Source organism: Leptonotus elevatus, chromosome 16, assembly GCF_054856555.1.
Source record: "Leptonotus elevatus isolate MCC_2025b chromosome 16, RoL_Lele_1.0, whole genome shotgun sequence".
NCBI classification, from domain to species: Eukaryota; Metazoa; Chordata; class Actinopteri; order Syngnathiformes; family Syngnathidae; genus Leptonotus; species Leptonotus elevatus.
In genome coordinates this window covers 7,680,385-7,704,277 of record NC_141254.1, presented here as the reverse complement: position 1 = coordinate 7,704,277, position 23,893 = coordinate 7,680,385, and the positions used below count along the sequence as shown (strand labels likewise).

Sequence of the window (23,893 nt, the reverse complement as noted above, 5' to 3'; positions counted from 1 at the left end):
GTGTGTAATACTACGTTTGTGCAGCAGGCAGCGACAAATACGAGTCTGCTTTGCAACACCGCATTAAACAACGAACAAGAAAATTCTCCGCCTTCCCGGAAGGGAAACTGTCAACTGCATCCTCTGCTACGTTCGGCCAATTCATTTCATCAGCCACGCGACAACGCACTCCCACTTGCAGAGTTTCCCCACGACCCCGGTGCTTCGGAATGGACGGAGACCGAGTGACCGATTACACGACGCGGCTACAGAAGCAGGTGAGTCCCGCTGGGACAGCGATAACCAAGTTACAGCTAAAACCGGTGCAACGTGTACACCAATGACAGCCAGGTAGTTCCAGGCAGATTTGGCAGAAGCTTTCATATTCCGGTTTTAAGTATTAAAATGTGAAGTTATTTGGCTTGGAATGTAACATTTGACATCGACATGCACAATTCTCAAATTCGGCGTTAATTTAAAAGAAATAAATGTCTTATTTGGAGTGAAAAGAAGCGCATTTTGTGGTTTGGTTGGGCTCAACGCGCCGTGTCGTATTTTCTGACGGCACTTTAGCGACTTTTCTCATTGTTTCTAAGCTTTTAATTAGTACTTTGCAACTTATTACTCTGCCGAATTGTGCACACATTTATTTTCATATTTGGTACCTATTGATGTTAAATGTTTTGTAAATCGTGTAACTTTAGCTACAATCGCACATATTTGTTGAATGACTTATTTATTAAACGAAGTTCTGTGCTGGGCACGGCCTCTGAATCCAAAGGCATTTGGTGCCATCGGGCAATCAAAAGTATAATTTACCCCCCCCCCCCCCCCCTTATCATGTACTGCATAAGGCTATATTTGTTATGTATATAAAGTATTACAGTTTTGAGAATTTTTACATTCTGTTTTTTTTTTTAAGATCATTTAGGGCAGCCACCTACAGTCCTGCTCACTGTTATTGACACCCCTTCATTTTTTGCATGATCTCTACAATATCTTCAGAAATCAATGGAAATGCGCCAATTTTAAATCATCAGCACCTTCTAATTGGATGTCCAAAGTAATTCAACAAAGGAAATTGTTTTTCCAAAGAAGGAAATAGAAAACACTGCATGTGCAGCAATAATGGCACCCCTCTTTTATATTTGGTTGCACACCCTTTGGCAGTGATGACAGCTTCCAAACGTTTCTTGTAGCCATCCCTAAGCTCTTGCACTTCTCTGCTTAAATAGTTTTTTAATCATTTGGTCTTTCGGGATAAAACACAAGTTCTCTATAAGAAATCAAATGTTTTACTTGATTAATTTTTTTCAGAAGATATTCCACATTATGTACTTTACCTTCATGGGTGGCAATAATGGTGAGTAGTACTGTAAGTGCTGTAAAAAAAGAAAAGAAAAAAGTGTATTGCCTGTTCAAATTTTGACTTGGTTTCATTCTGATGCACTTTTATCTCAAAGTACTTTTAGCCGCAATAAAATTGATTAATATGTTATTTATGATCATATGCCTTATGTGTGTTGCTCCTAGTATGATTAAGCGCTTGCAATATTTTGTTCCAGGAGTGCGAGATCCAAAGTCTCTCTGCTGAGCTGGAGGGCCTCAAGAACCCGCAGAGGTCGAGTCCCTCTTGTCGTCTGGATGAGCTGCGAGAGGAGAACACCAGGCTGCAATATCGCCTCAACATCCTCAAAAGGGTGAGTGAGCGGCACGGGGCACTCTTGCCTCTCAAAAGCGGCGAGATTGTGGATTTGGAATCTTGGTCACATTTTGTTGGTTAAAATTAAGTAGAATATAAATTTATGAATGGTTATCAGAAGTTATTAATAATTGTATTTAATAACTTATTAAATTAAATGTAGTAACTTAATAAATACAAATTATGTTTAATATAATGTTATGAATTGTAAGGTCAGAGTATTAATTTAATATTATTTGAAAGTTAAAATGTATTTTAAGTGAAATTACTTCACTGAAATTATGCATTTTATTTGCTTAAAAATAGTTGCCTGTGCGCCCCTCAACTCACTTTAATGTAGCGCCTTGGCACCAAGATGCCGCAAGATGGCGCCAGAGTTGAAACATGTAGATTTTTTTAAATGTGCATTTAAAGAAATTACGTATTCAATTGAAATACAAAAGTTTGTATTTGATGAAATTAAATATATCAAAACCCATAAACTCATTCACTGCCATTGACGGCTATAAACGTCAAAAATTAATTTGAACTATTTCTATTAATTTTACATTTTTCTCCACTTTTGTTAACAAGAGTATTAAAACCTAGAACTTTTTTTATTGTACATTTAGAACAGATGTAAAATTTGTGATTAATTGTGGGTTAACTAGTGAAGTCATGCAATTAATTACAATTAAAATTAATTAATCTCCTGTTGCCCCTCATTTTTTAATAATCTTCTTTTTTTTCATTCACTGCCATTGACGGCTATAAACGTAAAAAATAATCTTAACTATTTCTATTGGTTTAACATTTTTTCCACTTTTGTTAACAAGAGTATGAAAACCTGGATTTTTTAAAATTGTACATTTAGAACAGATATAAAATGTGTGATTCGTCATGAGTTAACTAGTGAAGTATGCAATTAATTATAATTTGTCGGCCCAAATTTTCAATAATCTTTTTTTTATGACTTTATGGTAGTGAATGAGTTCAGCAAACTAAATGCAAAAATAAATATTTATACCTTAAATGTAATAATAAATAAAAGCAGATCCAATATATTTAATAACATTTTAAAATATTAGTAAAATTAGTCTTTATTGATAAAAAAAAAAAAAAGAAAGTAATGCGCAAAGATGTGCATATGAAAACAAAACAAATAGTACTGTAGACAAATTTATGAGGATGTCACTGCGCGTGTCCTCAGAGTCTGCAAGAGGAGGCCCCCAGCTGCGGGACCGCCATGATGAACATCAACCAGCGGCTGCAGGACATTTTTGCCCAGGCCATCCGGGCCTCCTGCCCCGAGCTGGACAGCCCGCCACTCTCCGTCACGCCCAACCAGCAGGCCAAATTTGGGGACTACCAGTGCAACAGTGCCATGGCCATGGGACAGGTAGTAGATGGGAGCCATTAGTTTGTCTTTTTGCAAGATAGATACAACAGTTTTTGCCAATTAGTGCTCGATTAGCATACAAGCCGTCAACTTGTGTTTCTCTTTCTTGCCTTTGGCAGATGTTGAAAACAAAAGGCATGAAAGTCAACCCAAGGGAGATCGCCGAGAAAATCATTCAGAACATTCCGGCAAATGAACTCATCCAGAAGACGGAAATTGCAGGACCAGGTATGAAAATCAATCATCTCAAGCGGATCACACGCATTTTCATTTTGTCGTTTGTCAAGTTTTTTGTTGTTGTTGTTGTTGTTGTTGATCACGGTTCCAACTTAAACCTCAAAGATTGGCCAGAATTTCAATCTGAAGTTGAAAAATGAGCTACAGTTGGCTCTTGGCGAGAGAAACGGGGCACACTTGGACTGGTCGCCAGTCGATCACAGTGCACATGCAGACAAACAAGCTGAATGAGCTCAATCTCGCTTGTCCAGGCTTCATCAACATCCACCTGAAGCGCTCGTTTGTGTCCAGACTGTTGAGCAACCTCCTGGTCAACGGCGTGCAGCCGCCTCCGCTCGCCTCCAGGAAGAGGGTAAGACGCACCACGACGACGATGATGTCACTCTCCAGTACAACTAACTGAATTGTTGTTCAGGTGGTGGTGGACTTCTCGTCGCCCAACATCGCCAAAGAGATGCACGTGGGCCACCTGCGCTCCACCATCATCGGCGAGAGCATGAGTCGACTTTTTGAGTTCATGGGCTACGACGTGCTCAGGTGCACTCGCGGTTATTTACTCACTTATTTAAGATTGACGTGTGTTAGCATAGCACGTCCTTAGCTTAGCATGAGCAGCGGAAGCCATTTCGCGCTAACGTTTGTCGGTTTGCGCTGAAGGCTGAACCACGTGGGCGACTGGGGCACGCAGTTCGGCATGCTCATCGCGCACCTGCAGGATAAATTCCCAAATTACCTGACGGTGTCGCCGCCCATCGGGGACCTGCAAGCCTTCTACAAAGTCAGTCCGCGCATCAGAAAAAATAAATAAAATATATTATATATCTCAGCCGACTAAGCGTCTATCTGCTCATCCAGGAGTCCAAGAAGCGTTTTGACGAGGAGGAGGACTTCAAGAAGAGAGCGTATCGGTGCGTGGTGCGGCTGCAGAGCAAAGAACCGGACTTCCTCAAAGCCTGGAATCTCATCTGTGACGTCTCCAGGGAAGGTGATGCTTTCAGTCTTATCGTCTTCACCACAGAAGGCCAAAATGAATAAGCAAACGCACAAATAGAAAATGACAACACATAGAGGAGATGCTGACAAACTGGTGTTCCCCACTATCGTTGGCGTCCGTTTTCAGAGTTCCAGAAAGTTTACAAGTGCCTGGACGTGCACATCATCGAGCGGGGGGAGTCCTTCTACCAGGACTTGATGAAGGACGTGGTGAAGGAGTTTGACGAGAGAGGTAAGAAGCCCGTTTTTTATTTGCTTGAAACTCACAGCCTCGGAATTTGCCCTAAAATGGCCACTTCAAACCAAAATGGCAGACTATTTGTTTTTCAGAGGCATGAGCATCTTTTTATGAGAAATGTCTTCTTGAAGTCATGTCAGATGGCGAAATTGGTGTTGGAGGCCTGATTTTTATCTTTTAAACTATCCAGGGGGCGCTACAGAGCATGTTTCAAAGCAGTAAAATTGACTGGGATTATTTAAAGCATAAGAATAATCATCCTTTGTGATGTTTCCAGTGGTGCGAGTTGACCACTAGGGAGCAGTATTGCCACATTAATTTCTCAACTTCTTTTTCCTCGCCTTCCTCTGGCCTTCTTTTTCATATTTCCAACTCTGTGTCTGTCTCTGATCCCCCAACCCCCCCCCCCCCCCCCCCCCAGGCCTGTCGGAGCTGGACGAGGGCCGCAAGATCGTGTTCGCCCCTGGCCTTTCCGTCCCGCTCACCATCGTCAAGTCGGACGGCGGCTACACGTACGACACGTCGGACCTGGCCGCCCTGCGTCAGCGCCTTTTTGAAGAAAAGGCCGATATCATCATCTACGTGGTGGACAGCGGACAGGTGGGATCGCCGGGAAATGATTGGTGGAGTGGAAAATATCACGTTGACGGGAAAAAAAAAAATCCAGTATGTTTTATGTTTTTATTTCAGGGCTCGCACTTCCAGTTGGTGTTTGCTGCCGCCAGGATGATCGGATGGTATGACCCCCAGGTGACCCGGGTGGAGCACGCCGGATTTGGAGTGGTGCTCGGGGAAGACAAGTAAGACTGAAAACTAAATTTGGCTTTAGAGTGGATGTAGAGTTTGGTTCCAGTATGCTAAAAGTAGACAGTGTTGAGGGGCCAATAAAATGCTAGAAGGGTAGCAATAAGGGTGAATAACAAAATACCACTTAAAGAACACATTGGTTTCAATGACTTGTTGAAATGCTAGAGTTGGGTTCCGGCATGCTAACAATCAGCTTTATCTGACAAAAAAATAAAAATAATAATAACATTACAACTCATAAAGTTATAGATTGACTTGACTTCATCATTGAAATGTTTGTGTAGAGTTCTGTTCCAACATGCTAACTGTCTACACGGCTTATCTGCCAAAGCAGCGCTTGACCTACTGCACACTAAGTTATACAGTGGTTTAACTTAATTGTTGAAATGTTCATTTAGAGGTTGGTTCCAGCATGCTAGCACTTCACGCTACTACTAAACTACTAGGTAACAGTAAACAGTAAAGCTCTTAGAGCACATTGGTGATGAAATTTGTGTTTGGAGTTTGGTTCCAGCATGCACAGTACGCAATCAAATGCTTGTAGGTAACAAGAGTATAACACATTCATCTGTAGTGTGTTTACTTTCATCTTGGCTTCAAATTTAAAAGTTTGATGATAGTTTGGTTCCAGCCTGCTAACAATCAGCGCACACTGTTTATAAGCCAAAATTAATAACAGTATAACTTAAACAATAGTATGTATTTGAACGTTAGCATTTTGGGCCCAAACTCTAATCTTACTGTAGATTTCTTCCAATATTCCTGTTGAAATGTTGGATTAAGACTTTGGTTCCTGAAAAACTAACATGTATTGGTCCCTCTCAGGAAGAAGTTTAAGACTCGCTCTGGAGAAACGGTGAGGCTGATGGACCTGCTGGAGGAGGGACTGAAGAGATCCATGGACAAACTCAAGGAGAAAGAGCGAGACAAGGTGTGAGAGAGGCTCATTATATGTTGCATAAAAATGGTGGAAAATCCAGGATTTGTAAAAGGGTTGAATGGAGTGAGGTTCCCAAAGTGAGCGAAGTTAGCTCATCAGTTTGTCGGCTTCCTAACAAGATGGTGTCTTCAAAGCATTAAGAGTGTGATCTTACTTAGAAAACAGGTGGGACAATCCAGGGTTTGTAAAACATGGCAAATGGAGTGAGGTTACCCAGGTCGGCGAAATTAGCATATCAGTCATGCTTCTTAACTGTTTATGTGTCTTCAGAGTGTTTACTTGTGTGCACCTACTTAGAAAGCAGGCAGAAAAATCCAGGCTGTGTAAAAATGTGTGAATGGACTAAGGTTCCCTGGGTTGGCGAGTTAGCTCATTCACGTCATCTCCTTCCTCATGTTTCTATCCTTCAAGAGTTTGTAGCCTGGTCTTGCTTAGAAAACAATCAGAAAAATTGAACCTTTTTTCAGGCTGTGTAAAATGGAGTGCGGTTACTCTGGTGGGCAAAGTTAGCTTAATCAATTCTTCTACTTCTTTTCAAATTATGAGTGCATGGAGGATGGACTGACTTGGAAAAAAAGCACCAAATCCAGGCTTTAATAGTTGTGAATGGAGTGAGGTTCCTAAAACGTACAAAATTAGCTAATTTATTTGTGTGCTTCACAATTTGTGTTTGGTGGATGGATGAGATCTTGAATTTCACCCGTCCTTGCAGGTTCTGACGCCGGAGGAGTTGACGAAGGCCCAGCGCTCGGTGGCGTTCGGCTGCATCAAGTACGCCGACCTATCGCACAACCGCATCAACGACTACGTCTTCTCCTTCGACAAGATGCTGGACGACCGCGGCAACACGGCCGCGTATCTCCTCTACGCCTTCACGCGCATCCGGTAAGCGCCCGCTACACCCGCCCGATCCCGACCGCTCTGACGCACCTTCGGCGTTCCCGCTCAGCTCCATCGCCCGCCTGGCCGACTTGGACGAGGCGACCCTGAGGAAGGCGGCCGAGACGGCGGAGGTGATCCTGGACCACGACAAGGAGTGGAAGCTGGGCAAGTGCATCCTGCGCTTCCCCGAGATCCTGCAGAAGATTCTGGACGACCTGCTGCTGCACCCGCTGTGCGATTACCTCTACGAGCTGGCCACCACCTTCACCGAGTTCTACGACAGCTGCTACTGCGTGGAGAAGGACCGGCACACCGGTAACGAACATCAGTTTTGCCTCCCTTGTAACGTCGTCGTCGTCGTCCTACGTGTGTGCAGTGACGAAACTTGTCAGTCAATGTGGGTTCATCCTCCCTGGAGTGTTGCCACTTCAGGCTTCAAGCTGTTAAATTATGCTAATTCCCTATTAGCACCGCGGGGCTAATATACTTAGAACCCCCCGTGGGATTGTTTTATTGGGTGTAGTACAAAAGCCCTGTTGGAAAAGCTTTTATTTCTTCTTTAAACATGGCTGAAAATTTGCCAATTTTGTTTGTATATGAAAACACTCAGTAGTGCCCCCAACTTGCCCCTGACACTAAGTTCATTTGTGGACACAAAACTGGGTGGACATGTCTATCCTAACATTCCGCCCAAAATAGCCTTCAATGACCCATGCCCAAAATTCAGCCATTTTGGTTTGCAGCAGCCATCTTAGGTGAATTGAGCACCGATCAGAAGCCTGCAAGGAATTGTGATGGATTTATAACTTGTTGTTGCAGGTGAGGTGGTGAAGGTGAACATGTGGCGTATGCTGCTGTGCGAAGCCACGGCGACCGTCATGGCCAAAGGCTTCAACATCCTGGGCATCAACCCGGTGCAGAAAATGTGACGGCAACGGCCGCTCTTTTCCATTTCCGCAACTCAATATGATCATGAACTCGCGCTTTAACAATATGTCAATTTTTTTTAAATTAAAAAGCTGATATGGAACAATCTGCTCCCCGTCAATTCATTTGTTTTTTTTCTTAGCTTAACTTTTAAACAAAAATTGTTAAGAGAAACATTGGCATTGAATGCTAACATGCTAATATGAGTGATGAATGTAAACGATGTCAATGAAAAACACAACTTGACCAAGCTTGAAAAAAAAAGAAATTTGTTGAAGGAAACCCTGGCAAGCTACACGTACCATGATGTAGCTTCACATGCTAATAGCATCCGTAGCATTTTTTTTTCTTGTGAAAAGTTATAACACTAACTTACTGTATTATGCTAACTTTCAAATAGCATAGATGGAGTATAAACTAGAATGAGCAATTCTGCTGTCTCATTAGCAGCCAGCTGTTAGCGTAGCCGCAGAATATAAGCATTAGCCCTTGCGTAGAGTGACATTTTGCTAATGACGCATTATTTGATGAGGTTATTTGTGGCCAAATCGTGACAGAGAGGCTAAAAAAAATACAAAATGGAGCATGTGAGTCAACTAGTTTCCTGGTGATGAATGCGTCGGGCCTCTGGTGAATTGGGTTAGCGTTTTTTGGGGGTGGGGGTGGGGGGGCACTGTCACTTCAAGCTGTGCTGTGCTCCACATGGGAGAGGAAAACAAATAAATTCAAGTAAGTTTCAAGTCAGCCCTCAGGCAAGAATCATGTTAGTCGTCGCATTAGTCATGTGCATAGATTACGTCTTTCCTCAAAAGCATTTCTACACAGCGGCGCTTGTCCTTCGCCATGAAAAGTCTTTATTTATCTGCTGATTTATTTGCCAGTCTTGTCTCGTGTGGCGTGGAGAGATTAAAACGTCTCATCTGGGATGAAATCGAGATCTATGGAAAATGGATGCAAATGAGGAGAGGGCGATTGACGCCAGAGGTGACTTGTTTTGATGCGCCGTGTGACTGACACCTTTATTAAACTCTTGTTTTCTCCTTCAAAACACTTGTTTGCGCTTCCAAAATGCATTTGCATTTGCTCTCTTTTAAATGTTTTCTTCTCTAAGATGTTTTTGTATAAATAATGTATATTTTGTTACTTATATACTGGGATTTAAATCATTCTTGCATTGACCTTGTTTAAAACTTTTTTTCTTAAAATCAGTTGTCTCCTTTGGTTTGGTTGGTTTCTCCTTTAATTCAGATAATTTCTCTTCTGTTCTTTTGTTATTTTCTTTTGTCAGTTATTTTCTTCAGTGACTCTTTTGTTCTTCTAATCTGATCCTGTCGCTTCTTTAATTCTGTTAATTTCTCTTTTAATTCTATTGTTTTTTTTCCCTTTATTCAGTTTTCGGGCCCAAAAATGTTCCTTGTTTAAAAGCTTTTCCTTTGAATTTGTTGTCTTCTGCAGTGATTTGGTTAGTTTCTCCTTTAATTCTATTAATTTCTCTTATAAATGTTGTTTTTACACCTTTAATTCAGTTTTCTCTTTAAAGCCTCTGTTCTTTTCTCTATTGATTCTTTAAAATGTCACAACTCATTTTAAAGTGTTTTCCATTTAAATCCCCCTTTAATTCTCATGTTTTCCCAATTCATTTATGAAGCCACTTTGGTTGTTTTCTCTCTTGAGTTTGCTGTTTTGTCCTTTAATTCAGTTCTTTTCTTTTCATTCTGTTGTCTTGTTTTTCTCCCCACAGATTCTGTTGCTGTCTTTGTTCTTTTCTACTTGAAAATTTTCTTTGTTGAAAACATTTTTCTCCTTTCAATTTCTTTTATTTCTGTTCTTTTAACTTCTTTTCTCCTTTAATTCTGTTGATTTTTTAAGTCTGTTCTTTTCCTTTTCTGCCTCAAAAACTTTTTAGTTTAAAATCATTTTTTTCCCAAAAATTCTTTTTTTGTTTATTTTTCTTTTTTTTGCTGCTTTCTCAACACCCCCCCCCCCCCGTGTCTTGTTTTAATTCAGCCGTTTTCCCCTTCACAATAAAGACAGCAAGTTTGTTCTCAGAGAAAAAGAAAAAAACTCTTTAATCAGATGCTTAGCTCTGATCACTTCCTCACTCCAAACCTTAAATATCTGTGACTGTAGTTACATTAAATAATAAGCGCAGGAGTATCGCGCATCCCCCGAAGAGCGCCAACGGGCGTCCACTTGTTGGGGTACGTTTGAAACTGTCAAGTGGACGCCAAGAGGTAGATGTCGCTCATATTTGACTTCCTGCTGTTGTCCTCGTCCCCACTTCCTGTTTGTGTTCTAGTGTGACTCTTCTACGCTTGTTCTTCCTTTGGACAGCGCTCGCCGTCCTTCGCCGTTTTTCTTGTCAATTGGAAAAACTCCAAGGCGAATAATGCCAGGAAGCTTGCGACAGGTCCCCGTTTGTCTTTTGAACAAGTTGCAGTGTGGGAGGGTATGAAGCGTAAAAAAAAAAAAGCAATTTAAAAAATAAAAACATTCCTCCAACTGGCCAGTAAGCGTCCTCAACCCTCATGTGGCGGTGTCTTTGTGCTGACCTCGGAAGGACGCTTTGATGGCCAGCAGAGCAGCGACCATGCGATGTCCGCTCACTTTGTGGTGCCATGCAGGAGAGCGCCCCCTAGAGGGTAACACATGAAACGCTTCATTAACAAAATGTGCAGTCTTTTTTTCCCTTTTTTTAAAAAGATGAAACTACTAGCTGGTTTTCCTTGTGCAAAGGAGAAAAATGGCAAAAGAAAAGGGATCCACAGGCTTCAAAATTGGTCTTGTCTTTTAAACCTGAAGAAACTCTCTTCCAACAGCTCTGGTAAAGAACTTGACGTAACACGGGTGTGAGAAAATGGATCTAAAGTGTGTACCTGGTGTCGGTGCGGCACAAGTGGGTGAGACGGGTCTTGCCAGCTGGCGTGGGCTCCAAAAGGTAGAGGCAAGCGTGCGTGTGCACTCTGATGCCCTCCGGTGGCGCGTTCGGGTGCTGCGTGGACACGGACGACATGTAGAGTGGCCCGCAAGTCGCATCCGCCTGCCACGTTCTACAACGGCCACATTTCTTAAATTAGTACATCAAAAAGTCAAATCCTATTAAAACATTGTTGTCATAAGTGTCTTAAAAATGAAGAATTTTGTTAAAAGAAAATAGTTTGTGAATTTTTGCAAGTATGAGAAAAGGGATGGCAGGGATTTTAGATATTGCTTTTTCCTTCCTTGTGATTGGTGCGTTGCGATGCCTCACGTAAAAAAAAAAAAAAAAAAATCTGACTGACTCAGAGGTAACGCAGAGTTCACTTACACTGACAAAAAACACGAGCTCATGACAAAGGCAAACACACACGCGGTCAAATATCATCTGACTCCAGGCTGGGATAAAATATTCAGTAGCTTCATTCACCCCAAAAAAATTTATAAGAAAGTGCCATTTTTCAGTGGTTGTTAGATTAGATTATTTTTTTTTTTTACCTGAGCAGCAGGTGCTCCCGGGGCAGGCAGGAGGCCAGTCCGGCGTCGTGGCCCTGGAGGAGGTAACGGCAGACGTGGGCGCGCTCACCCAGCGTCTGGATTACAGCTGCCGGCCGCGTGCTGACGTCGTCCCACGGCCGCTCTTCCACCAGGAGTCGGCGCAGCAAAACCTCATGGGCGACGTCCACATCCGCCGACACGCGCCACGTCCACAGGGGGCAGTCGGCGCACATCTGCCAAGACGAAACACAGGAAACAAGTTGAACTATATGTTGTTTTTTTAGAGGAAAAAAAAACAACCCGCCTTACTATACGTAGTCATTTTAACTTAGTATATATTTTAAGTCAAATTACATTGACGTAATTTTTTTTCTATACGTCATTTATTTAAAAAAATAAATAAAAGTCTTAATATCTATAGTCTTTTTAAATAATAAAAGCCTCACTATACATGGTATTTAAATTTTTTTATCAAATAAAGGTCTTACTAAACATGGTTATTTTTTAAATAAATGCCTGATTATACATGGTCATCTATTTAAAAAATGCCTTCCTATATACATGGCTATTTTTAAAATACATGTCTTAACTATACATGGTAACTTTTTTTTAAAAAATATTAATAAAAGCATTACTATACATGGTATACATTTAAATAAAAGCCATAGCATACGTGGTAATTTTATTTTAAATAAATGGTCTTATTTTAATAATTTTTTTTTAATAAAAGATTTCCTAGTATAAATGGTTGCTTTTTTTTTTAAACATCTTACTATAATATACATTGTCGTTTAAAAAAAAAACACCTTGCTATATGCTCATATTTTTTAAATAATAAAAGCCATACACATTGTCAAAAGCCTTATTATTGGCCGTTATTTAATTTTTTTAAAGTAAAAATTATAATAAAATAAACACCTTACTATACATGGGTCTTTTAAAAAAATGTGATTAAAAGCTTTACTGTAAATGGTTGTTTTAACTTACTATAGATGGTCTTTAAAAAAACAACAAAACCCCCCGCCTTACTATACATAGTCATTATAACCTAGTATACATTGACATAAAACAACACAACCATTTCTATACATAGTCAATTTTTTAAATAATAAAAGCCTTATGATATATGTATTTTTATTTTTTTAACAAATGTCTTACTATACATGGCTATTTTTTAAAATGAATGTTTTCTGAATAAATGGTAACTTTAAAAATAAATAAATAAAAGCATTACCATACATGGTCATTTGTTTATTTGTAATAAAAGCCATAGTATACATTGTAATTTTCTTTGAAATATATATATTTTTTTATAGTTTTTTTTTGCTTATAAAAGATTTCCTATAAATGGTTGTTTTTTGTTTGTTTTTTGGGTTGTTGTTTTTTAAGCATCTCACTGTTGTTTATACAAAAAAAACACCTTACTGTACACGGTTGTTTAAACAAACGGCTCACTATATACATAGTGATTTTTTTAAATAATAATAATAATGTTTTTTTTTTAAACAAATGTCTTACTGTACATGGCTATTTTTTTTTTAAATGAATGTTTTCTAAATAAATGGTAACTTTAAAAAAAAATAATAATAAAAGCATTACTATACATGGTCATTTATTTATTTATTTTAAACATCTCATTTTTGCCTTACTGTACATGGTTGTTTAAACAAACGGCTCACTATATACATGGTCTTTTGTTTCTTCTTCTTTTTTTTCTTTTTTTTTTTTTAAATAAAAGCCTTACTATACATGGTCATTTCCTTTAATAATAAAAAGCCTCAATATACATAGTCATTTTTTTAAATAATAAAAGCCTTATTATTGTTTTAAATAAATGCCTTACCATACAAGTTCATGTTTTTAAAAATGTGGTCAATTTAAAAAAAAAGCCACTTACTATAAATGGTCATACAAAATCCTTACAATATATATATTTATATATATATAAATAAATAATAAAATTAATGCTTTATAAAATTAAAATAAGACCATAGTTATTTTAATTTTATGTTTTTTCTTCAAATAAAAGATTTCCTAGAAATGGTTGTTTTGTATTTTTTAAACATCTTGCTATATACATTTATTGTTACGACGGCGTAATAGGGCCACGTATAAATATATATATTTTTTTAGAGGGTGGGGGCAATATTCAGAGAAAAAAACTCGCAAATTTGCCACTTTCTAAAGTGCAGAAAAAAAACTCAGAAAGTTACGAGAACTACACGTAACGTACTTTTACTTTACTTTACTTTTCGGTCGGGGTTCCAAATAAGGAAATAGTAATTGCTTTAACTCTTTGAAGCGTTGTGTGCGGCCACTGGCCAGCAACAAAGACGCCTCACTTTGCGAAGGTCCACACCCGGACGATCAAACATTTAAGTTAATTTGTTAAAATGTACATTTACTTGTACATTTATGTTTCCAGAATTATTATTTACACATTCATACATTTTGGTATTTTTTTGTACAAGTATCTAAGTTGATGTGTCGAATCTGCTGCTCTCTGTCGTTCACTTGCGTTTACCTAAAGTATGCTAGCATCTGATTGGTTAGTGTTAGTCAGCTGATAGGGGATCAGGAAGTGTTGTCGCTCTAGCTGCGGTGAATGACGAATAAAGTTAAAATTTAAGAATGAATCCGTCTCCATCCTGCCTTTTTATTTTATAAACAGTGTCCCATTAACCACCAAATTTGCGAGTTTATAAAATGGCAAATTTGCAAGTTTTTTCAAAATCACCTAGCTCGAATTGGAGACGGTCAATTGTCATCGCTGCACTGCTAATGCGAAGGATATGCGGTTTGTGTCCAATCTGTAGGCTCTCTTGGGGCCCCAAGCAATTGCCTGCCTTGCCTGGTTAAACTAGCTAACCAACTATTGTTGACAATCTGCTGCTCAGATTTAATTATAACTGTTTGATTTTAGTTATAACTGTTTAGATTTAGTCATAACTGCTTTAATTTCCTCAGTAAAGCTTGATGAGTGTAATAATGTGACGGAACGTTTGAAGATTCTTCCTTCCTTTTCCCACGTAATTAGCCATCTGTTTTGGGGGAGAACATGTGTTAAAAAGGATTCCTTTGTTTGCTGAGGGGGTGCCAGGTTGTCTGACCTACTGTATTTCCACATCAATCGGCCATCTGTCAATGTGTATTGTCTGTCTTGCTTGCGAGAGGGGTGGGGCTTAAGGGCAGCAAAGGAGGAAGAGGAAGGGGAGGGTTTTTTGGGGGGCTGCTATGCTGAAACTATAAGAACGACTACAAGTGGGAGGAGACACACACACAAGGGGAACGACAGCGTTTTGACTGTAACTTGTCTGTGACCAGAAATTTCTGCAAAATAAATCCTTCGAAGGACCTGTTAACCGATCTCCAGTCTGATTTTACGATCGTTTTCTTACACTATGTATATAAATGTACATAGCTTAAACTAGACAACTGGCTAACTGTGTATCAATACAGTTTAAAGTAAACTTATGATATACATTAGATAACTGTTTTTTATAAAAGTAGTTCAAACTCCCTAACACTAACTGTATTTAAGCATATATACATAGAGGTGGTGAAAGAAACCAAGAGTCCTGTACATAAAAGTTGCTAGCGCTAGCAATCTGTCTCACTGACCTTTTTGACAGCTAGCGACACATTTTCAGGAGCGGGACGACTCTCCCAGCTTCGACTCTTGTCCTTGGCTTCCTGGATGAGCAGCTGCGTAGTCTGCTGGAGTTTCCTCGTCTTCTCATCCAGATCTTCCTCAGTCGGCTCGTCAGTCGGACCCGCGGGGCTCAGGCTCAGGGAAGGCCAAAACTCCGGAATCTACATGGCATGAAAATGTGAAAGCCACAGAGCCCGATGATGTGTTTTGCGCGAGTTCAGGACGAAGAAGTTGGCGGCTACCTCGAAAAGTCTCCGGGCTTCGGTGATCATGTCGGCCAGGCCCTGCGTGGCGGCCAAATTCTCGCTTAGGTCGCGCTGGTCCGGTCGGCCCAGGCTGTACTTCCTGTGACTCGATCTGTCGGAATGACACGGGAGAAAAAAAAGGTCAGTCAAGCAAGTTTCCAATGCTGCTGCTCGAGTATGGAATAGAAGTAAGAGAACGGATCGGTTTCTCTGTTAACCAAAATGTGACTTTGAAAATTTTGAATCAACACTATTCGAAGATGGCGACTGGACTTTGCGGTGGTTGTCGCTGAAACATTTGGGAAGGTTTCTCACCATATTTTCTCATAATATTACTTACAATTAAGTTTCTTTTAAAATTCAGATTTATAATTTATGCAAATTTTTTTAAAACTTTTTCATTTTAACAGGACTTTTTTATTTATTTTCTTTTTTAAAATCTAAAACATTTTTTATCAATCTGTCAAACAAAAAAATGTTTAACTTTTTCATTTTAACAGGACTTTTTTTTTCTTTTCTTTTTTAAAATCTAAAACATTTTTTATCACAAAATTACAACCTCACGTGTAAAATTATGATTTTTTTTCATGGTCAATAATGATTTTTTTTCCTTCATAAAATTTCTTTTTTCTCGGAATAATACAACTCCGAAATGATTTGTGCTAAAATGACAACTTTTTTTGTTTTAATTTTGTTTTTTGTTTTTTAAAAATTTAATTAGAAACTTTACTCATGTAAAACGAGCATATTTTCTCATAAAATTCCAACATTAATATTATTATTGGGACCTTTTTTTAATAATAAAATTAGGACATTTTTTTCCATAAATTTGTGATTTTACTTTATGGATTGATATTATTCTGATAAGATTAGGACAGCATTTTCTTCATAAAATTAAAAACATTAAAATTATTATTTAAATTTCAAATTAGGATTTATGTATAATTCCAACTTTATCTCAAACAAGACCTTATAATGTAAAATTATGTTTTTTTTTATGGCCAATTTAGATTTTTTTTCCTTCATAAAATGACATTTTTCTTGGAATAATACAACTTTGAAATAATTTGTGTTCAAATGATAACTTTTTTAGTTTTAATTTTGGGATTTAAAAAAAATAAATAGAAACTTTACTAATGTAAAATGAAAAGTTTTTCTCATGAAATTCCAACATAAATTTTCAATATTCTGACCTTTTTTAATAGTAAAATTAGGACATTTTCTCCATAAATTTGTGATTTGGACAGCATTTTCTTCATAAAATTAAAAACATTAAAATTATTATTTAATTTTCAAATTAGGATTTATGTATAATTCCAATGTTATCTCATACACGACTTTATAATATAAATTTAAGATTTTTTTCCCTTATAAAATTATAGTATTTCTATTATGAAAGTATAAAGTTAGCCCCTTGTTTCACATAAAATAATGACTTTATTTTTAAAATCCTTTTACGTAGAACCATTTTTTTCTCATATATTAACCTGTTAGCGCCGGCGTCCCTCTTGAGAGCATTGAGGTGGAAAAGCGAGGGTGCGAGGCACACGGCGACGTTGGTGGGCGTCATGTGGTTCTCATCCACACACGCCACCACGTCGCGGAGGAAGTAGAGCAACGTCCGCAGCGCTTCGCGGTTCTCGTCCGGGAGCAGCAAAATGGCCGCCTGGGCCGCCAGCAACTGTTGATCCTTGGGGAAATCTGCCGACAAAAGACGATGTTTGAACTTTTATGGCCTCCAAGATAAATGTTTTACGATTTATAAAGTGCAGCACGCATACAACTCCTCCAAGGTCATATTCGAGTGGTTTTAAAATAAATGTTTATTTTTTATTTTTTCCCAAAAGCTTTCTAAAGCTTTAAAAAAATTTTTTATTAAAGCTCCATTTGAAAGATAAAATGATGCTCACATTGGTAAATGTGCAGGAAGGACTCGCACAGCCTGAAAGTGAAGATGGGCTCGGGCAGGTCCCGGAAATACTGCTTCACCAAGTCGGCCACGTCGAAAGCCGACTGACCATCGTAGCAGACGCCGTCGGGGTCGGACTCCAGCATCTCCCGCAGGTACTGGATCCGAGACTTCAAACCCGACTTCCGAAAAAGACCCACCTGAAATCACATGCCAAGTTCAATTTCTTGACCAGACAGACTGTCTGGGATGTGAAACAAAACAGGAAGGGGAATCTGACGGGTCGCCAAGCAACGCCCCCGATTTCCGAGGCAGAAGCGGAGTCACCTGGTCCAAACATCGCGTCCTGAGGTAAACGAGCGCCTTGAGGATGCTGGGAGGGAGGGGCTCTCCTGTCTGCTGCGCGTTGACGAGCAGAGGAACACCGAAAACCCGCCTGGACTTGGCAGGCGACGCCTTGCCCTTCCTCACCAACGGCTTGGGAATGCTCCTGTGGGAAACACACATGCTCGTATTTTGTCCCTTAAAAATAAATACATAAATACTGCTATGTCAAAATGTGATTTTTTTTTTTTGGTCATAACGAATGTTTGACTTTAGTCTCATAAACATAGTACGGCTTTCTCTGTCTAAAATCGGACACTTTTTTTTTCCTCTTATGATTTAATTCTCGCAAAAATGACATATTATTCGTATAGTTACGATTGTTTTTCTCATAATGGTACGATTTGATTCTTGTAAGTTTTGTAACTTTCTTGCTATTTAATTCTTTTTTTCCTCATAAAATTATGATCAACTCATTCACTCCCAGCCATTTTCACTGAAGCAATCCCCTTCACTTCCATCTCTTTTACTGGAATTTGACTGATTTTGTAAGGCCCACAGAATATTGTGTTCTATTGCTATAAAAACATGGAACCTACCAAAAGAAAGATTAAAGTTTCTTCTTTCATCGGGAAAAAAAGTATATTTCTATCTGTTTCCGTTTTGCAGCAATTAGCATTAGAATATAGCAAAATGTCATCATTATTCACAAATCTATTTGGAATTGTGAGTAAATTTGCTTTTTTCCCCCCAACATGGCCCTGGTTGATCTCTTATACTCTGCTGCCACCTCCTGGTAATTTTTTCTAATAACTACCATTGCTTCAACCGTTCTGTGCAGTTGAGAGGCTGCATCAAAGCCTTCTGTATGCTTTAGTATTAAAAAAAAAAAAAGCACAAATACGTCTTTCGGACACTTAAAACATTTAAAATAGAACATATTTATACTTTTTTGGGAGCAAATGAGTAATTCATAATAAATTGCATTTTTTCCTCTTAATTACTTACCTTTTTTGTCTTCAAATTATTACTTTACTCCAGTCAAATTCTTATTCTAATTGTAAAAACTACAAACTAATTGCTCCTTATATTTTGAATTTTTACACGTGATGAAATTATGACAATATTCATATCAATTTTGACTTGTTCGGATATTACAACTTTCTTCTTTGAAAAAAATACAACTACTGACTTAAAAAACCCCTCATACAAATATGGAATATCACAATACTGCTTTTATTCATGTATACTTCACTTGTTTGTGGAATTTTCTCTTGATAGTACACAACATTATTCTCATAAAAACTTTTCCCCCCAGATGAAATTCTTGAGAACGGTTTTGGAACGCTCCTGCCAGGCTACACAGATGATACTGAGATCCGCTGGTGATCAGATATATATATATAAAAAATTTTAGGCCATCAAACAGCTTGGACGGCCACACAGGAAACTGTCTAAATCCTCACCATGGCCCAATGTGTTTCCTTTGAAGGAAGAGCCAAATGAATTTTTTTTTTGTGTGTGTGTGTGTGTGTGTGTGTGTGTGTGTGTGTGTGTGTGTGTGTGTGTGTGTGTGTGTGTGTGTGTGTGTGTGTGTGTGTGTGTGTGTGTGTGTGTGTGTGTGTGTCCCTGATGGTTGAATATGTGCAGCCTGGAAAAACCATGCAGGCTCAGGAAATCATGGAACAGGATCAAAGACTGGGACATTTCAGGACATTATTATTATTATTTTTTTTAGTAATCACTAATGAATCTCTTGTGCGGCTCGTCATCCTGTTTCACGGCGCCGTTATGAGAGCCTTCGGGCTCCTTTTTTACACCACCACCATCATTTCCTGTGAACCCGAGAGCGGATTCCGCCAAAGTCCCAATTGTGTCTCAAAGATTATCCAGGTTATCCCGTTAAGAGCGATTTTTTTATTTCCCTGCCTGAGTTAAAGTAAAGTAAAGTAAAAGTGTGAGTCAACAATTGTAAATTATTATGGTCTGTTTTACTGCCACTTCTCTCTTCCCTCACTCTTCTGCTTTCAGATTAAGTAAATCTAATGTATAGCGTCATATCACGTGATTGATCTTGCCCAGTCGGCATCCAATGCAGCCTTAAAGTTTTTTCTTTCTGCCTAAGTGGGTTTTGTTGGAGTTTTTTCTTGCCCCGATGAAGGTTTTACAACATGGAATACCTTTGTGAAATTTTACTAAAATGTAAATTCAAAATTTTAGTTCACTGTCCTGTAAATATAAATATCCCAACACAGACACATTATTATCTAAACTGTGAGTTGATCTATAAGTAAAAATGTCCACATTTTGCTCAGTGTCAATATTTAGTGTGGTAACCATTATTTCCAATCACCGGTCACAACTGAACTCTTCTTAAGAGAAGTTATAATGCCACATTTACAAAAATGTGAGGCATGTACTCACATTTGCGAGATACTGCATCACAGCAGTAAAAACACATGCCATTTTTATCCAAGGTGTCTTGCACATTTTATGTGCGCACCATGCTTTAATCAGAACTGGGTTAAAAATAATAGCTCATCCAAATGAGGGATTAGCTCACAATTTGCTGTCAGGGCAACTTGAAATGTCTGGCACTCAACAACGAAGCAGAAGATTCGTTAAAAAACAAACACATTTACATTTGGAGATAATAATAAAATGCAAAGATCACTTCCTCATATACAAATATTATTAAGGGAAATGAGAGATACAAAAAAAAAAAAAAACTGCTCCAAATGATTTAACCTTGTTACTGTATGTTATCTCCAGAGTGCAATTTTTCAAAAGTTTCTCTCCTGGAAAAAATATGTTGCTACTTACAGTAATTTCACAATCGGGGAGCCAATCTGCACCTGAGCCATGAATAATAGATGACTTTTCAAAATAGGCTGTCTGAAATATTTATCCTTTTTGCCCACACTTCAGCAAATGCTGCAATTATGTTTGTGTTCATCATCAAACGTGTTCCTTACCAGCTCCAGCCTTGCTTGCTGGATGGCGAGTGTTTGTCCATCAGGGCGGTGAGTTTAAGCAGGGCCAGCTTCTGGAGGAGAGCCAACTGGGAGACCGACTGGTTTTCCACGCCCGGACTGGCTGGCAAAGAGGGAAGGCTCTGCTCACTGGACCAGTGCAGCTGCTGGCTCACTCGGCTGGAAATATAAAAAAAAAAGAGAGAAAATGCCAGAAACACTTTACTAAAGAATAATAGGGAATCAAATGACCATATACTGTCTTGACATTAGTGAGTTAGCATTTAGCTGTTTGACTTCCATTACTTCTTATATGGCTTAGTTGGTTGAACATGTATGTGTTTAAATATATACAGTTTAATTCTCTTTCGTTTTATGTGTCAGTTTTACAGCAAACGTCGACTGGGAGTGACAAAAGAACATCTTGAAGAAAGCATACTTGCTATCTTATTTGGAGAAATGTGTGAGTGAGAGAGTCTTGTACGATAGCACTCTTATAGAAATGTGAGACTAAAGAATACTAAAAACAAAGTGTTTTATTAATAAGTTTAATTGTGTACACAAAAAAAATTGCAGCGTAGCAAACTTAGCTCCGCCCCAAATACAAAGTTCTTCATCTGTTTGACTTCAGCATCAATTACTACTTTCAGGACTATGCTGCCATCTTGTGGCATCTTAAAGGTATTGCAGGTCGCACATAAAAAGTTTGAATAGGTGAAGACATACAATACATCCCAAGTGAAAGTGTAGTTTAAAAACTCACCTGCTCTTATCCTGCGGCGATCTGGTCTTGGACTCGTCCTCGCTCACCGACGACTTCTCGCAGCTCTCCTCTTCCTCCTCCTCATCTTCTTCTGAATGCTGCGCCTCCAGGTGGATGTGAGTAGGGGAGGAAGGGCAGGGGGAGGCGGCGGAGGAGCCGTTGGCAGGTGAGTCGTGCGAGCAGGAGGAAGTCGAGGAAGAGGCGGAGGAGGAATCTCGCTGACAGTCGTCTTCGGAGAGACTCTCGGTCCAGGTGGAGACCAGTTGCTGCAGATCATTGATCCTTTTCAAAACTGTGTCCAGAGCCGAGAAAACGTCCTCGCCTCCCAACAGACGAGATACCTGTCAGATAAACACCAAAAATGGAAACACCCACAAGGAAAATGGCGCAAACAATAACGGGGTGTAACCCACCTCGTCACCCATCCTTTCCGCATCGCTAACACTCCCCCCGCTGCCACTCCCCCCGCTGCCACTCCCCCCGCTGCCACCTTCGCCTTCAGAAAGCTGCTGGTCGTCCGGCACGTTGTCGTAGACGCTCAGCCGGTGGTCCGGCGGGCTCGGCGAGACGTCGAGCGAGGACGCGCCCCGGCGGCAACTGCGTCGTTGCTGGTAACCGTGAAAGCTGCCTGTCCTCCAGTTGACGGAGGACTGATCCAGGATGGGGGACAGGAGTGCGTGTTTGTGGGCGAGGGAGGTTGGAAATGTGCCCGGTTTGTGGCTGCGGGGGATGTGGAAGAGCAGGCTGTCGTGGTTGATGTTGTTGTTGTTGTTGTTGATCTGGTCTTTGTAGTCCTGAGAGAGTAAATGAAAGGTTGAAGTCAAATTTACGGAAATATTATTGAAAAATATATATTTTTAAAGGCCATATGTCTCCTTTAAGATATTAAGAAAGATGCAAAATGACAGGTGTCTGAGAAGTGATCCTTGTGGGACACCATATGTGATTATTCCCATTCATTTCCACGCATCCACTTTCAACTGTTTTGTACTGACCGTGGTGCCTGTGTGGTGGTGGTTGTTGTTGTGGGTCACTCCCTCGTCCATTTCTGTGCGTTTGCAGTTACTCCGGACACGCGTGACCGGGCTCGGCGTGCTGACCGCGCTGCTGTTCTCCGAGTGGCTGTTGCTGCTGCTGCTACTCATGGCGTGCGGGGAGGAGGGCGAAGAAGATGTACAGCTAGGAATAGACAGTAAACAAAAAAAGTTAGCTTTCAGTTAATGGGAATTTAAAAACAACATGTGATTATGTGGCTCCGTAAAGATTTTATTTTTTAAGAGAAAAAAAAGGGAAAAAGTGGCTTTAGAAAGGAGCCCTGGGGAATACCACATTACCTTGTCCAGGGGTCTACCATTTTTGCTATCAAGTTTCTGGCATTTTTGGCAATTTTGTGGACATTTTATGGTCATTTTCAGGATATTTTCTTTTGTTTTTGGACATTTAATGGTTAGTTTTTGAATGTTTCTTTTCTGCCTTTTTTCGTGCAATTCTGACATTTTAGCAATTTCATTTTATGCTATTTTTATGCTTTTCCTCTTCCTTTTTGGACATTTGAAAGTTAAAAAAATTAATAAATAATTTTTTATCTACCTTTCACATCTCTTTTTCTGACGACTTTTAAATGTGGACTCTGACATGGTTTGAATAATTAATTAATATATTTTTATTTAATTATTAATGCATTTAAAGAACACAGTATTTGATCTAAAAAATATGTTAAAAAAATATTAATTTCTACTAATTTCTTTAGAGATCCACAGAGAGCTACAGAAGAGGGACTAAAGAGCCAAATGTGGCTCCGGAGTCACAGATTGCAGACCCCTGCCTCGTCTCAAAGCATAAAGCCAGATAACCGATTCGACAATCCTCACCTGGAGCCCCTTCCTCCTGCAGACCCTCGGACTATGCCGGCCATATTTGCATGGTTCCTCGGTGCCGAGAGGATGCCAGTTGTACCTCTCAACCTCAGTTTCTCCATCTTCCTCAGAAGGCTGGTCCCCTTTTTGCGAGGCGGTTTATCCATGATGCAGGCTTCCAGACTCATGATGGATGATCCTCCGCCGCTTCCGCCTCCAGGTGACGGGGGTCCGCTGAATGAGATATCCATGGACGGGGTCTTGTTAGAGGAGGAGCAACGTGAGGAGCTCCGGCTGGTGGCCTGGTCGTCCGTGGCGCTTCTGTTTGGGTCGGCACCTTCTCTCGGACTCTTCCGGTTTTGACCTTCGCTCTCGGTGCTGCTTGAACTGTGAATGGAGCAGACGTCGTGGTGCTCATCCCGGAGGTCACACGGAGACCCGTCCTGAGGGGACCTTGAGGTGTCAGATAAGTGGAGAAATTCCGTAGAGGAGTCCAGCCGTCGCCATTGTCGCATCCGACTGTTGTAGTTCCACCTGGGGCTGATGGCGCAAAAATCGTCCTCGAGAAAGTCTTCATCGCTCTGAAAGAGGACACCGTAATTGTACAATAATCAC

At 39.8% G+C, this 23,893-nt stretch overlaps 2 protein-coding genes across 5 annotated transcripts in view; one reads left to right on the top strand and one right to left on the bottom strand.

Annotated features, from left to right (window-relative positions):
* The first annotated feature begins 101 nt into the window (after positions 1-101).
* rars1 (arginyl-tRNA synthetase 1) lies at positions 102-8,194 on the top strand. Its single transcript, XM_086098711.1, has 15 exons — positions 102-257; positions 1,545-1,679; positions 2,871-3,059; positions 3,179-3,287; positions 3,548-3,648; positions 3,712-3,833; positions 3,954-4,074; positions 4,152-4,281; positions 4,417-4,521; positions 4,949-5,127; positions 5,218-5,327; positions 6,160-6,265; positions 6,987-7,159; positions 7,224-7,471; positions 7,976-8,194. Exons 1-15 carry the CDS (start codon positions 210-212, stop codon positions 8,083-8,085), a joined length of 1,986 nt encoding a protein of 661 aa, XP_085954837.1. The 5' UTR covers positions 102-209; the 3' UTR covers positions 8,086-8,194.
* A 1,941-nt stretch (positions 8,195-10,135) lies between these two features.
* The window catches only part of LOC147160544 (rho GTPase-activating protein 7), a 52,578-nt gene continuing 38,820 nt past the window's right edge, over positions 10,136-23,893 (bottom strand). For all 4 annotated transcript variants that reach the window (XM_086058008.1, XM_086058009.1, XM_086058010.1 and 1 more), the window contains 13 exons: positions 23,294-23,859; positions 22,418-22,601; positions 21,836-22,216; positions 21,423-21,763; positions 20,663-20,839; positions 17,691-17,853; positions 17,365-17,563; positions 16,942-17,155; positions 15,452-15,566; positions 15,179-15,370; positions 11,558-11,790; positions 10,960-11,133; positions 10,136-10,718 (listed from right to left, as the gene is read on the bottom strand). In XM_086058008.1, coding sequence (XP_085914134.1) covers positions 10,610-10,718; positions 10,960-11,133; positions 11,558-11,790; positions 15,179-15,370; positions 15,452-15,566; positions 16,942-17,155; positions 17,365-17,563; positions 17,691-17,853; positions 20,663-20,839; positions 21,423-21,763; positions 21,836-22,216; positions 22,418-22,601; positions 23,294-23,859 — 3,048 coding nt within the window. In that variant the 3' untranslated portion in view covers positions 10,136-10,609. The remainder of the gene's footprint in view (positions 10,719-10,959; positions 11,134-11,557; positions 11,791-15,178; positions 15,371-15,451; positions 15,567-16,941; positions 17,156-17,364; positions 17,564-17,690; positions 17,854-20,662; positions 20,840-21,422; positions 21,764-21,835; positions 22,217-22,417; positions 22,602-23,293; positions 23,860-23,893) is intronic.

What these genes read in the sequence shown, in the direction of transcription:
- rars1 (XM_086098711.1), top strand. Translation starts at nt 210, where the DNA reads ATGGACGGAGACCGAGTGACCGATTACACGACGCGGCTACAGAAGCAG. An exon ending in ACCTGCAAGCCTTCTACAAA is followed by an intron (nt 4,075 to 4,151) that starts GTCAGTCCGCGC and finishes CTGCTCATCCAG; the next exon opens with GAGTCCAAGAAGCGTTTTGA. An exon ending in AGGAGAAAGAGCGAGACAAG is followed by an intron (nt 6,266 to 6,986) that starts GTGTGAGAGAGG and finishes CCGTCCTTGCAG; the next exon opens with GTTCTGACGCCGGAGGAGTT.